General features: G+C 45.9%; 1 protein-coding gene across 6 annotated transcripts in view; it reads right to left on the reverse strand.

The window, feature by feature from the left end:
- Positions 1 to 3: 3 nt before the first annotated feature.
- Positions 4 to 12,992, reverse strand: part of vwa5b2 (von Willebrand factor A domain containing 5B2) — a 16,503-nt gene continuing 3,514 nt past the window's right edge. For 3 of the 6 annotated variants that reach the window (XM_037083674.1, XM_037083675.1, XM_037083673.1), the window contains exons 4-24: positions 12,358 to 12,570; positions 11,529 to 11,744; positions 10,404 to 10,629; positions 10,140 to 10,297; positions 9,221 to 9,352; positions 9,009 to 9,133; positions 8,736 to 8,912; positions 8,524 to 8,634; positions 7,695 to 7,897; positions 6,114 to 6,228; positions 5,707 to 5,892; positions 5,325 to 5,541; positions 4,889 to 5,226; positions 3,980 to 4,217; positions 3,541 to 3,885; positions 3,311 to 3,448; positions 2,455 to 2,583; positions 2,325 to 2,375; positions 1,779 to 1,881; positions 1,272 to 1,395; positions 4 to 1,181 (exon numbers count right to left, since the gene is read on the reverse strand). In XM_037083674.1, coding sequence (XP_036939569.1) covers positions 420 to 1,181; positions 1,272 to 1,395; positions 1,779 to 1,881; positions 2,325 to 2,375; positions 2,455 to 2,583; positions 3,311 to 3,448; positions 3,541 to 3,885; positions 3,980 to 4,217; positions 4,889 to 5,226; positions 5,325 to 5,541; positions 5,707 to 5,892; positions 6,114 to 6,228; positions 7,695 to 7,897; positions 8,524 to 8,634; positions 8,736 to 8,912; positions 9,009 to 9,133; positions 9,221 to 9,352; positions 10,140 to 10,297; positions 10,404 to 10,629; positions 11,529 to 11,744; positions 12,358 to 12,496 — 4,233 coding nt within the window. In that variant the 5' untranslated portion in view covers positions 12,497 to 12,570 and the 3' untranslated portion in view covers positions 4 to 419. The remainder of the gene's footprint in view (positions 1,182 to 1,271; positions 1,396 to 1,778; positions 1,882 to 2,324; positions 2,376 to 2,454; positions 2,584 to 3,310; positions 3,449 to 3,540; positions 3,886 to 3,979; positions 4,218 to 4,888; positions 5,227 to 5,324; positions 5,542 to 5,706; positions 5,893 to 6,113; positions 6,229 to 7,694; positions 7,898 to 8,523; positions 8,635 to 8,735; positions 8,913 to 9,008; positions 9,134 to 9,220; positions 9,353 to 10,139; positions 10,298 to 10,403; positions 10,630 to 11,528; positions 11,745 to 12,357; positions 12,571 to 12,992) is intronic. The other 3 variants (XM_037083677.1, XM_037083676.1, XM_037083679.1) reach the window with 3 other exon arrangements.

Here is a 12,992-nt window from a genome sequence, read left to right on the forward strand (position 1 = left end):
GACTGATTTCCACCAATCCATGTTTTTATTTTCCCAACAATAATTCCATCATTTAAAGTAATGTCTCATTAGTTTATAAAATAATCATCCTGATAATTAAATCTTACAAAGCCTCAAGCACTCACTGATTGTGATTATACATTGGTGAATTAAAACACTACACTGACTACATACTGACTACAAAAAGCCCATTTAGATGGTCAAGGCATTCTTGTGATTGCATAAAGCATATTTATAGTAAAAGGCCACTTGGTCAATGCCATGTAAAGGGTGTTGTTGTCACATAAATATAAATATTTCATGTACAACTTGATATTAGAGTGAACTTGGCACTGGGTTGCAGTATTAGTCGATGATAAAATACAGGAGTCACTATCACAATCAGTAGATCTGGCTCAGTTTCCTCAGAGACCACTCTCTCACATATTATTGGGGTTATAACACAGCATGTTCAGCTTGATGTTCTCATCCCAGTGGCGTAGCAGCAGGAACAGCTGTCTGGCGGCGCCCTTCAGCCCTGCCAGGTCCACTCCCTCAGGCAGCTCCTGACAGCGCAGCCAGAAGTCTGCTTTTGCTGCCACCAGCTCCCACTCCATGAAGAAGCCGGCACAGCGGTGCTCGAGCCAGGCTAGAGCCACAGCTGTGGCCCAGCTCGAGCCCTCCAGGTCCTCTTGAGCCAACTGGCTGCTCCCCTGGAGGTCAGACGGCTCTCCTGAAGAGCCTTCACACACGTCTGTCTCTGATCCGCGACCACTATCAGCCTGGCCGTGGCTCTGGCTCGGTGAAGGGCCGACAGATAGCTCCAGGGAGCCCTCCTCGGAGCTGGGGAGGTCAGGGGGTGAGGTGACAGGGTCTCGGTCAGAAAGGTGTCTCCGGCGAAGCCTTGCTTCCAGCATCAGGGGAGTGTCGTCTGGAGTGTGGTGGAAAGGGGGCGCGGTTGGTTTGATGAGGGAGCAGGCAGAAGGGGAGAAGGTGACGTGGTGAATACTGGGGACACCTGGAGGTTTGGCAGAGGTGGATAAAGATGGAGCACTGGGAGATGTGCAGCGGAAGGGCGGGCTGAGGCTGCGGCGGTGGAGGCTGTAGGGCGATGCCCTCTTCAGCCGGTCCAGAGGGATCTGGACACAGTCAGAGTAGATCTCTGTCAGAAGAAAAGCTCCTGATGCCAGCTGCAGACGCACCTGTTTAGGACAATATATAGACATAAATAAATGAATGAGTTTGCACGCTTGTGTTGTCAAGTATTTATGTTGTGTGTCCACACAGCTCACCAGGGGGAGGTAGTCTGGAGCTTCGGTTTCAGGTTGTTTGTCAGTCTCTGCAGACAGACAGTGGGACTTGAGAGGAACCTGCTTTCCTGATGAAATAGAGGACCTCAATCTGCCCAGTGGAAATCTGGAATAAATAGAGAGCATATATCAAATGTATACATTTGTATGTGGACATAATCCCCACACAGAAAGGAGGCTTAGTTAGCAACAGTTTATATAACACTGCTACAAAGGAGGTCTGGCAATAGTTTTAAAGCAACTTCAAACAATAGCAAACCAAAATATCTGTGCAGATGTGCAGATGCAGATGCATCACTCAGAAAACAGCTAGACTAAATCATATGTACAAGGGATCAGTCTCAAAACTGCAAACATAGCTTGCCACTCAGACAGAGTGCTTGAACAAAGAGGACCAGCAACAGGCATGAAGACTAATCAGCTGGGGACTGATTGACATGCACATAACATCACACTAACAAGCATAATACTTTCACTTAATAGCCTCACCTGGTGCCGAAGAAGCTCTCCATTGACTTGCTCTCGATCGATCGCTGTGAGCGAGTGCACGGGGTGCCTGCTATCACCGGGGCTGTCGCACTGCCCCCTAGACCTGAGACAGCAGTGTGGAATAATAAACAGTGGTTTAGTTTCACCAGCACGGTGATGAAGTGATGTTCTCTGGCTGTGTTTAAAGGCTAAATTCAGCCTTCACATGACAGAGAAATACGCCCTTTAAAAATGGCTTTTTTGAAACACTTTTGAAGTTCTATCCATGGAAAAATAAAAAAAATTGTGGGGGAGAGGTTAAGATATATTGTGGGACTAGCAGCTCAAAACCTTGGTTAATACGTGATGAAAAGTGGATATATGTGTAGTTTGTGTGAACTGATCCTTTAAGAACCACCTCAGGGGTTTCTGATGTGTATAATCAAGCCGTAGGACTCACAGACTCACCTTTGAGTTCTGACCTGGCATTCCGGTCAGACGCCTCTAACCTCGAGACTACACTGACACTACAACGTTTACACGGATCGAGACGACAGCAATACTTACTAGAGTCCCAGGACGTAAGGCTACAGGGTGAGGCGGGAGTGTCATCTCTGTCTGAGAGATACAAAGATTGATGATGACCTAAAGTCTTGACAGCAGAAATGGGTGGTGGATATCATTCAGACTGCTGTACCTGTAGAGTTCCAGGTGTCCTCGATGTCCTCGCTGTCTCTGCTGGTGCGCCGCCTGCCCAAACCGACAGAATAGGCCCTCTGTCTGCGACTACCTGACTGAGCGATCCGCCTGTTCCCCAAATGCACCCCTACGCACACAGAACACAAAAACAGACAAAAATGTGGTACAATTATTACTTCATTACTTACAGGACTTCTAAAATCACTAAGGATCCATCTTGCCAGGCTTCAGACCAATCAGCATCCTATAAGGAACTAAATAACAAATGGACTTGCATTTCTTTGGCGCTTTTCCAGTCTACTGACGGCTCAAAGCCGCTTTGCAACACTTGGCGACAAGTACAACACTCGGGTGCCATGCAAAGTGCCAACAGCTCATCAGGAAATTGGGGGATCAGTATCTTGCTCAAGGACACTTCAACATGCCGCTAGGAGGAGCCGGGATTCGATTTCCGATTACTAGATGACCCGCTCTACCTCCTGGGCTTCAGCAGCTATGGGAGTGGATTAGGTGTGCCAAACAGCAAGAAATGCAACAATAGCTGCACTTAAGGGGGGTTAGCATAGCTGCCATTGTACCTGTTGTATCAGAACTGGAGAGTTTTTTCATTGAAAGAGAAGCAAAGAACAGTGCCAAAGACTTTTCTCAATGGAGAACACGTTTCCGCTCTTTTCGCTCTTGATAGACGGGGACTGACAGATGGTTTGTCCAATCACATGTACTGTATTTTCTTTTTCAAAAATGCCCTTTTTTAAAATAGAGTCCAGGGAACACTCTTCTGTGTAACAAACCACCACAAGTAAAATAAACTTCATGTGTAAATCTGCTGTGTGTGAGTGGACAGTGAGCCACACCTGTGTTTTGGACGTCCGTGCTGTCTGGGAGGCCTTTGTTGGAGTTGCTATCAGTGGTAGTGAAAGCTGTGTACATGCAAATGATGTTACAGTGCTTACTGGTCTGGATCGCCTTCATGCGGTATCGCTTAGCTGAACCTAGGAAACAGTAAAGGGTTGACACTATGTATACAGTATTACTTAAGACATGACTTAATGTAACCGTCAGTCGATGAACCGATCAGCCTCACCATGTCCGCTCTCGCTCTCCTTCTCTGCCATTTTCTCAAAGTCCCTTATAACAGAGCGTGCAGTCAGTTGGTGAATAATCTCCTCCCACTGCTCCCCTCCTCTTCCGTCTTCGCCTCCTCGTCCCCCACACCCCTCGATCACTGGTGACTCCTGGCTCTCCGGGGTCCAGAGGTGCCCCAGGTCCACAGTGACCTCCCAGGACACAGGTCTGCCGCTCAGCAGGCCGTGAATGAGCGAGCGGCACTGCCCTGGCAGGGGATCATCGGGTGGAGCAGCATTAAAGAGGTACTCTGGGTCTGTGAAGCTGTCCCAGTCCAGAGGAGAGGCGGGGAACAGGAGCCCATCTGGGGGACAAAGTGAGGAAGAGAGGGAGATAGGAATGTGTTGCAGGCAAAACAGGAAGGACCCTCAGTAAAAAAGGCGTCTCAGTAAACTTACTTGAGTCGGTGAGGCTCCTGCGAGACAGCGTCCCTCTCGATGGGGGCTTCGTCTCTCCGTCGCTTTCGTCCAGCCTCCCTCCCAGCGTTTGGTCGAAGGAGACCCTCTCCAGCGCTCTCCTCAGGCGGTGCATCTCCAGCTCGCCCTGAGGGGACGAGAAACTCCGTGCTGCCATGGTAGAACGAGCCAGCGCTTTATGTCTCCTACGACACTCCTCGGGTCCATCCAGACGTCCACTCTGGACGTAAAAGAAGAAAATAACACAAGCGCCACAAGACAGTAAATTGGAGCAGCTATTTTATCTGTCTTTGCAACTGTCTTCTGCTTGTATTTACTCAAGTACTGTACTTTGGTAAAAATTTGAGGTACTTTACTAGAGTATTTACATTTCCTGCTGCTCTACACGGCACAGTTCTTCTGTTGTGTGTCCTCAGTACTTTGCCTCACCCTGGCTCAAGCGCCACATCGGCTCCGGATGCACAATGTTTCCCAGAGCACTTTTTCAACAACCTTCAATGATGACTGTCAAGTAGGAGCAACAAAGCTAGAGGTTGCACCCTGCTCTCAAAACACAACATGTCTTGTTGCTTTATTGTGCTCTGGTGTAGCGTGTTGGTGGAGAAATTGGCATCTTTCATTTTCTACAATAGGTTGTTCCCACTACTATTGTTACAATTTGTCACAAAGTAGTGGGAAGAGAGAGAGAGAGAAAAAAAGTGGTCTTTGATTCATTCATGATTGATAAGATGAAAAACATTTCCTGCTGTCAAACTTTTTTTTGCAGCGGTGGTGGTGGAAACTTTTTCGGTCGCGTCCAACGGGAACACTGGAAACTGCTTTAGGGTGAATCTGATAAAATCACTCCTACCTCTCCTTTTAAAGGTGTTACATAAATACAATTAATATTACCTTTTCTGGCCCATTATCAGGGACTTCCACTGAGAGGTTTTGTTGCCATGCAGGGTCCGCCCATCGAGACAGGGATGATCTCTGCTCTGGAGGGGGCATCTTCTCAAGGTCTTGGGGCAGAGAGCCTGTCTCCAGCACTGACCCAGAGGAGTGCGGGTCAGACAGAAAGACCCCACCTGCAGAGTCGGAGTTGGACGAGGCGTGTATGTGTGAGTGGGACTGTGTTTGGAGACTCCGCTCACTGCTGAGGGAGCAGCGAGTTAAGACGTACTGCTCCTGGATGTAGGAGCTCTCCTGGATCCGCCTCCTCACGTCACTGGACCAGTCGAGCTCCACACCTAGAACGGGTGAAAGCTAAACGTTAGCCACTGCGGCGTGAGGTGTTCAGTCCTGGATTTTGGATACAAGGTAGTCAGTGATGAGCTGATGAGCCGACCTGGGCTGGTGCCAGGGTCTGTGTCTTTGGCGCAGGAGAACTCGGAGGAGATCTCCCTGGAAATCTCCCTCAGTGCCTCCTCCAAGTCGGTGCCATCTGCACACGTCACCAGAGGCATTAACTCGGAGGTAGGAGGAGGTGAAAGTTCATCGTTCGACTGGCCAAACACTGAGCCAGCGGAGCCACAATGTACACCTTTATAGCCCCGTCCTTGAGACTATAAAATTAAAAAAAAAGTGTGATTAGATTATGCAGACCAAAGTTATTACAGGTGACTAAAACTGAACAAAAAACTAAAATGACTGAAGTAAAATCAAAATATAACATTGAGATTGTTGTGTCTACATGACTGTCTACAAGGGTGTAGCGACGCATACCGTACCTCTGTCTTTTTTGCTTTGAAACTCGTCATGTCATAAAGGGTGCAGTATCCAATTAGACGGTTCCCAGGGTAGAGCGGAGGGATTTCATTGGGGGAAAGAAAAGCCTCCATGTTTTCTGGCAGGTACCAGTCGATCCGCACGTCGGTCAGCACAGGTTCAAAGGCCTTTTTCAGAGACTTGATTAGCTGGGGAGGACGGAGTGGTCACAGCATTTAAGAATGAACACTGGGTTTTTACACCTGATTAGTTACCAGCGGTAGAGGAAGTATTTGGATTCTTTAGTTATGTATGTACCAATACATCAATATAAGATGAAGTCCTGGAGCTTTATACTGTATCTCTCTATTAAAACTGTCCTGCAAGTCACATCTTGTCCAGTAGGTGGCAGTGCTGCAGTGCTGCTGACCTTGGGCTGGAGTCTCTCCTCATCATCCAAGAACTCTGTGGTCCCTCCCGTCAGTTTGGCAACGCCCTGCAGGAGTCTCCTGCAGGCTCGGGGACCAAGGCCCAGGCCGAAGCATCTGCAGAGGTGATGCAGTAGAAACATTCACTTTATGTCACATCTCTTGGGGAAATTAAATTATGATACCACAATTATTAAATGACAATTATCTTCACTTTCTACTTTCACAGAGTGGTCTTTGATGCACTGGCAACAACTTGGACTTCTGTAAGTGTCTATTTGTGAAACTATAATGGCACAGAGAGGCTTCCATGTGTCTTGGGAAAGAGACAATTTGGAGTCATCATCTGGACAGAACTGTTATTTGGGCACTCTGAGGGATCACAATCCATTTGGCTAATTGAGAGTTTGAAAAGAGCAGGGGACAGGATAATTGAAAAGGCTGGGGCTTTAAGTGCTCTTTCTAAAAACGGCAAGGCTGTCCGCATGGCTAGATACTACTGTTAGCGCTCCCTGAATAGCACATAAAACTAGACGGCAAGACAACAAACGTGTACACGTCGTGTGGAGGGACGGCCAGAATACAGTGGAGGAAGTCGCTCCAACAGGAGAATACTAATGAGAGATAAATGGAGTTATTGTGTGTTGCTGAAGGGCCTGGAAGAAACCGGAGGGGCGTGCCTCTCACTGCAGAGGAGAGCACTTAACGGGATTACTGGGCGGGGCTCAAAAATACTTCAGCCCTTTCCTTTCTTTCGTTCAGTCACTTTGCTTTGGTCACATTTCTTCAACATCGCCGTCTGCTCGCGTCCCCTCTTTCTCTCTTCCTCCCTCACACGGTGTCTCCGTCATATTTATCACCACATCCTGCCTGCACTCACTGCACCCCATCCCTCTCCGCTTCCTTGTCACGCTCATTGATTTAACGTCCTATCACAGGCCAGCCACAGAATAAATCTTTGTTAACTAGTTGTTTGATTTAAAGGAACAGTTCACCAAAAAATTATGAGTCATGAGTCGTTATCGACAGACCTCCATGCCGACTGGAAAGTCGGGTGACGTTTTTTGTTGTACTGCAAAAGATTTCTAAAGTTTTAAAGCAACAAGTGTTGCAGCACTCTCCCAAAAGACTGGAGGTGATTAGGACTTGATTAGGAGCTTGTTTTTTTTGGGGGGGGGGCTGTTTTTTTCAATTTTAAGTCCTTATCTTCTCCAGTTGTTAAGGAGAATGCTGCAACAACGTTTTGCTGTTAAGCCCCAGAAATGTTTTGTTTTGCCTGACTTTCCATCAGTGTGGCGATGAGCAGAGAAGAGTTGATTTTTATTTTTTTTACTTTTGGCTGAACTGTCTCTTTAATATCTTTGTAAAGGAACAGTTCAACCAAAAATGTGTGTATGTTTTTGCCTCATATTGATTATTTATCTGTGTCATTATTCACACATGATTTATACAGATCAAATTTCAAATTGATGGTTTAGTTTTAGCTCATTAGACTGGAAAAAAAAGAAAAAACAGCCAATGATAAGAATGTTGTCTACAGTAGGGGATTTTGTCTTATGTGTAATAAGAGTGTACCAGTGTACCTGCCAGCACATGTGTTTCTGCGAACCAGCTCCAGCACTTTGGCCACATTGCTGATGGATCCATCCGTGACGATGAAGACCTGCCGAGGGTACGAGCGCTGCATGGGCTGTTGGTACACCCAGGACAGCGCCCCCAGCAGGTTGGTGCCTCGCATGTCAGCTCTCATCCTCTGGACGTACTCATACGCCTGCGTTAGAGTGACCTGAGGAACAGTGCAGCAGAGATGCTATCAGACCTGCAGTGAAGGTGGGAGAGGCGAGCATCGAACAACAACACCTGTCCAACTGCGTGACGTCGCCTGTGCAAACATACACCTATGATATCAAGATGAATCCGCTGTTTGATATCAGATGGCCCAATTACCCCGTGAGGGCAGCAGAGAATTGAATCAGTGCGTCTCTAATAAAGCGAGAGCAAACACGCGCACGTTAGCACCTGCTTTAAAGCCGCCTCGAATCACACCGTGGACAAACACGCCTGACAGGAGAGGAGATGGAGGGACATCTCTTGCCTTAGTGAAAATGCATGAAAGGTCACCATATGGTCAGGAGTATCTGCAAAGACTGTTTGTCCTCGCAGCTCCTGGTCTGGATAAAACCCGATACTCTGCTACTAAGGCAACCCAAGGAGCCGACCTATCGCCTGATTAGATAGAGAGCAGGACAGATAGTCCACCGCGGCTGAAAACATCTGCTTTCGGGGAAACACGATCCAATGTGTTTTTGTTTTACATATGTAATGGAGAATAACGTAATTTGTTTGGCAGGAAATCTTATAAACAAGGCGAGATTTTTTTTTTTCTGAGCAGGGTAACTGTGTGAGGCTAACATCAGTGCAGAGCTTGCTGGAGGTGAACAGAGGCTTGATGGTGGTGCCGAAGCCGATGATGTTGAGCATGGTGCCGGAAGGGAGACTCTTCAGGGCCACCACCATGGCTTCCTGTGGAAAAAAACAAAGAGCAACAGACAGGATGGGGTCTTTTTAATGCATGCACCAAAATCTAAAAACTCCTGTTCAGTGGTTGCTTTTATCCATCCCACCTTTACACGACTGATGTTGGTGCCACTCATGCTGCCACTTCGATCCACGAGGAAGAGTAGCTCTCTGGTGGCTTTGTGCAGCTCCAGAGGTTCACGAAACAAGTCGGGACAGAAGTTGAGCATCAGGACGGGGCTGTTCAGGATGTCCTTGTGGTATCGCTTCCTCACAAACTCCAGCTGTGGAGTGGAACATCAGCATGTCAGCTTTGGGCACATGTTCAATATCAAAGGTGGATGAAGAGGGTTAAAGGACAAGTGTTAGTAACTACCAACCTTCCTCTCAGGCTCTGAGTCTTTGCGACTGCAGCGGATGAAATCTCGGCGGGCGCTGATCTGCTGTTCGTACTGACTGAACGAGAGCCGGCCTTTCTCTAATATGACCAACGGGCTGTGTGGTTCTGTGGAAGAGTTCATAAAAGTCATACTCAAACTATCAGACAACAAGGAAGAGAAAGATAACTGGGAGATTTTCTTTAATTGCTCACCGCTGAGGTGCAGAATGATCTCTATGTGTCTGTCGTACGGATGCTCCTGCGCCAACGTGATGTAGGTTGCCGAGGCGCTTTGGGCGCTGGGGTCTGCATCCGCCCTCAGAGCGTGAGTGGGGCTCTCCAGGCCTACAGATCCATGTTGACAGTCATGCATTGGTTCATTTTGAAAATTTGAGCTGTTTCTTGTCTTTTGCCTTCTTTCAGACTTGTGGGAAGAAAACATCCAAAATGCCTATTTAATCATTTATTTTACATGATGTGTCTGTACTGAAAAAAATATGCAAGATAAGATAATTGTCTTAGTGTAATAAATTGTATTTTGAGGATATATTTAGATTTATATATTTAGAATTTTACCCTATTCACCCAAAGTGTTGAAAAAAGTTATGAGGTTTTACGATACAGTTCTCACAGACACCAAACTTTAGTTTATTCATTAGAAGTAAGAAAAGAGATGTCCAAAATTGCTTCTGTAAAAACCTTTGACTCTAATATCTCAACAATATCAAACACAAGTTTTAAGCCTGACTTTATCAATATTCAGATTTCTGTTACGGATATGTTGTAAATTTGTGCATATCTAATTGGATAATGCATAATTTGCATATTTGAGTGCAACATTTCTGAAAACGAATACGAAAAATGTATTCTCTTTAGAAAAGCAACCAACTCTGAAGGTTTCATGGTGATATCTTTAAGTTAAGACATGTTTACTATTCACCAGTAGTGTCTCACCAGTTTTCCATTACCTCAGCACACACCAGTGGAGGAGATTAGGATTTTGTGTTCTGGCTGTGTTTGGATTCAGGCCTATTCGTTTGATGTTGTAATGAGATTGCCCCATTCCAGTATTTCACAATGACTGTAGTCAAAACCCACTGAATCAAAGATATTTGAGTAGGAATGGCAGTACCGGCCAGCAGGCAGGCCCCTCTGACCAGCAGCTGGAAATTGAGTTCATAAGGTGCCAGGTTGGCAGCTGGACTGGTGAAGATGGCGTGGGCACACTGCTGCTCAGAGTCCAGGGCCCGGTCCTGTTTTCCTGTGGTGGTACGGAAACAGCTGGTTGGTCTGAGGGAGGAGAAGACAAGCAGCAGTCAGTCTTCAATGTCTTAATCTACTGAAGTCTACAACTGTGGCAAAACAGTTTTTCCACAGTTAGTCGAGTCGTAAATACCCATTTTCTTCAGATTTCCCTCCGTTTTCACTCTTGCTTGAAGTCATCTGGCCGGTCACGATCGGGGTGAGCAGCGCAGGGTAGACGATGCGGATCGCTCCGTTCTCTAACGTGGGGAGCTCGAGTGTGGTGCTTATGACGACAGAAACGATATCCATGGGACCAATGAGGCCTGTGCCAATGATGAAGGTGGTTCTTTCAAGGTCTTCATCCAGGATGAGATGTCCTGAAGCGCAAACAAAGCGGTTCCGTCATGAAACAATTGAAACAGACACAAGGGACGAAGATGTGTGGCGATCGTTGGGGTGGGTCACAAACAAAACCCTCCTCTGTTTCCGACCCCTGGTCATTTTCGCACAGTCCCAAATATAAAATCTTTCATGCCTTGTAATCAAAATAATCTAAAGCTGCATTAGACTCATTTAATTCTGAGGGGTGCTGGTGTTCTTTGATAACTTACTTCACGTACATGATACTGTAGCACCGCTTCCAACAATATTATGCACTTCAAGTTGATATATGTTTGTACTAAGTGAATGCCATTTCACCATTAGGCAGACAGCCAGAAATCTATTTGCCCTCCTCGTCTGTCCTTTCCATCCTCCGGCGAGGCTGAAGCAGGACAGAGGGGGGCTTTACTGTGACTACACTTGTGTGTTTATACAGACACAGGATCGTTACAGCAGTAGACACCCGTCTGCAGCAGTTCAAACAGTGGTTTAAATGATTTGCAGTTCCACCATATTAAAGTACAAATTGAAATGTTTATCTACAAGCGAAATATAGGAAGTCTCATCAGTTTTAATTTCCTGAGTGTTTCCTCGATTATGAGCATTTTGGAAAGATAGTCACACATTCATTGTTACTCTTATTACTCATCATGACTAGGTTTGTAAAGCTGCAGAGCAGAGAAGCAATGGCTAATGCCCACTAGCGGTACCTATGAATGAATTAGCTTGATTTCTGCTCAGTGTCTCAATGGATAGCCCCATAAACATGGTTTATGTGAGTGTGCATGAAAGTAAATCTAATTTCTTAGTTGTTGAGGCTTTTTAAATCATATCAGGCGACTACATTGGCTTTTTGTTTCTTCCTTTGGAGCATTCCTCCATCTTTCCTCCTCACCGTTGGTGCATTGCATGTCGAGGCTGGAGCTCCCACAGCAGCCCCAGTCCTGCCCACTCCCACAGTGGCCTTCGAGACCAGATCCAGGGCAGCAGTCCAAACAGCAGTCCTTCAGCTTCCCTCGGCTTTGGATCTGGACCCCGACCAGCCGGCCTGCGATCACAGCCTCAAAGCCCACCACAACCTCCTTTTCCCCCAGAGGGTAAACAAACACACCTAGAAGACCGAAAAAGTTTAAAAAAAAAAAAAAAAAAAAAAAAAAGAAAGAAACATGTAATATATTTTAAAGCACTAAAGATATTTGTAAGTGCACAATAAATTCCCAGTTTTACTTTGTGGACAAATTTGTGAAACACATATATTTACTGTGGAAAACATGCTGGCATGGCAGTTTTGAGCAAAAATGCTCAAATGCTTAATTGCTTGTATTTCATTTGGGAGGGTTTTTTTTTTTTTTTAAAGAGACATATATACATCTGACTAACTTGATGCAGGTGCATAGGAAAGTATAACTTTGGTCTTGAGAAAAGTCAATACCACACACTGCTTTACAAAACATTTTTACACAAAAGTTTACAAAAAACTCTCAAAACCCTTTTGTCAGCAAACACGACTTCATATCAAATAATACTGAGCTGCATGAGAATCACTGGGTCGTCATTTGTGTCGAGTAAAGAAAGCTAGTTCTAGTTCTTACAAACTCAAAACAATCTCAGAAATTTGATAAAATACAATTTGATTTTAAATTCAGCCTGATGACACGTGGGGTCACCACAGTATAGCTGCAAACATTATTATTGTTCTAAGAGTTTAGCTGCACACAACTCACCCTCTACGGACTCTATGTCAGCATTAGCATAAGTAAGGTGTGCGGTGATGCCCAGGGAGCAGCCGTTGGCACAGGACTTGATGCAGGAGGCCTTGAGCAGCAAAGGTTCCCATGTGGAGCAGTTTCTCAGTCCCACCATCGTTCCAGGGCAGCAGGCAAGCCTCTACTCTGCTGGTTGCATGAGAAGACAGGTGCAGAGACCAGTGAAACAGCCTGAGCAGACAGGAAAAGCCAAATATGTGAGTGTGCATTTTAATTCTCTCATTTTCCATTCACAGCACAATCGCAGTAATCTTTGTAAATCAGACCTGATTTGTCCTGAGCTGATGAAAAGCATCTAAAATGTCAGCTGGTTTCACATTTTAATTTTTAAAGTCTCGCTGCCAGATATCTATTCATCAGCTCCTGATCATGTAACCAAGCTATCGCCTCTCCTCAGGCTCCTAGCAACCAAATGTGATAGTTTGAGTGTAAGAGTCCTGGTCAATCATTAACATTGCAGGTCAGCACTAAATACACTGTGCATCATGCCTAACATATGCAATCAGTAGCCAACCTGTATGCAAATCCACACAGACTTACCACTACTGCTCTACCACTGCAAGATGATGGATGGTAAGAGTGGTAGACTCTAC

Source organism: Acanthopagrus latus, chromosome 21, assembly GCF_904848185.1.
Source record: "Acanthopagrus latus isolate v.2019 chromosome 21, fAcaLat1.1, whole genome shotgun sequence".
Classification (NCBI taxonomy): Eukaryota; Metazoa; Chordata; class Actinopteri; order Spariformes; family Sparidae; genus Acanthopagrus; species Acanthopagrus latus.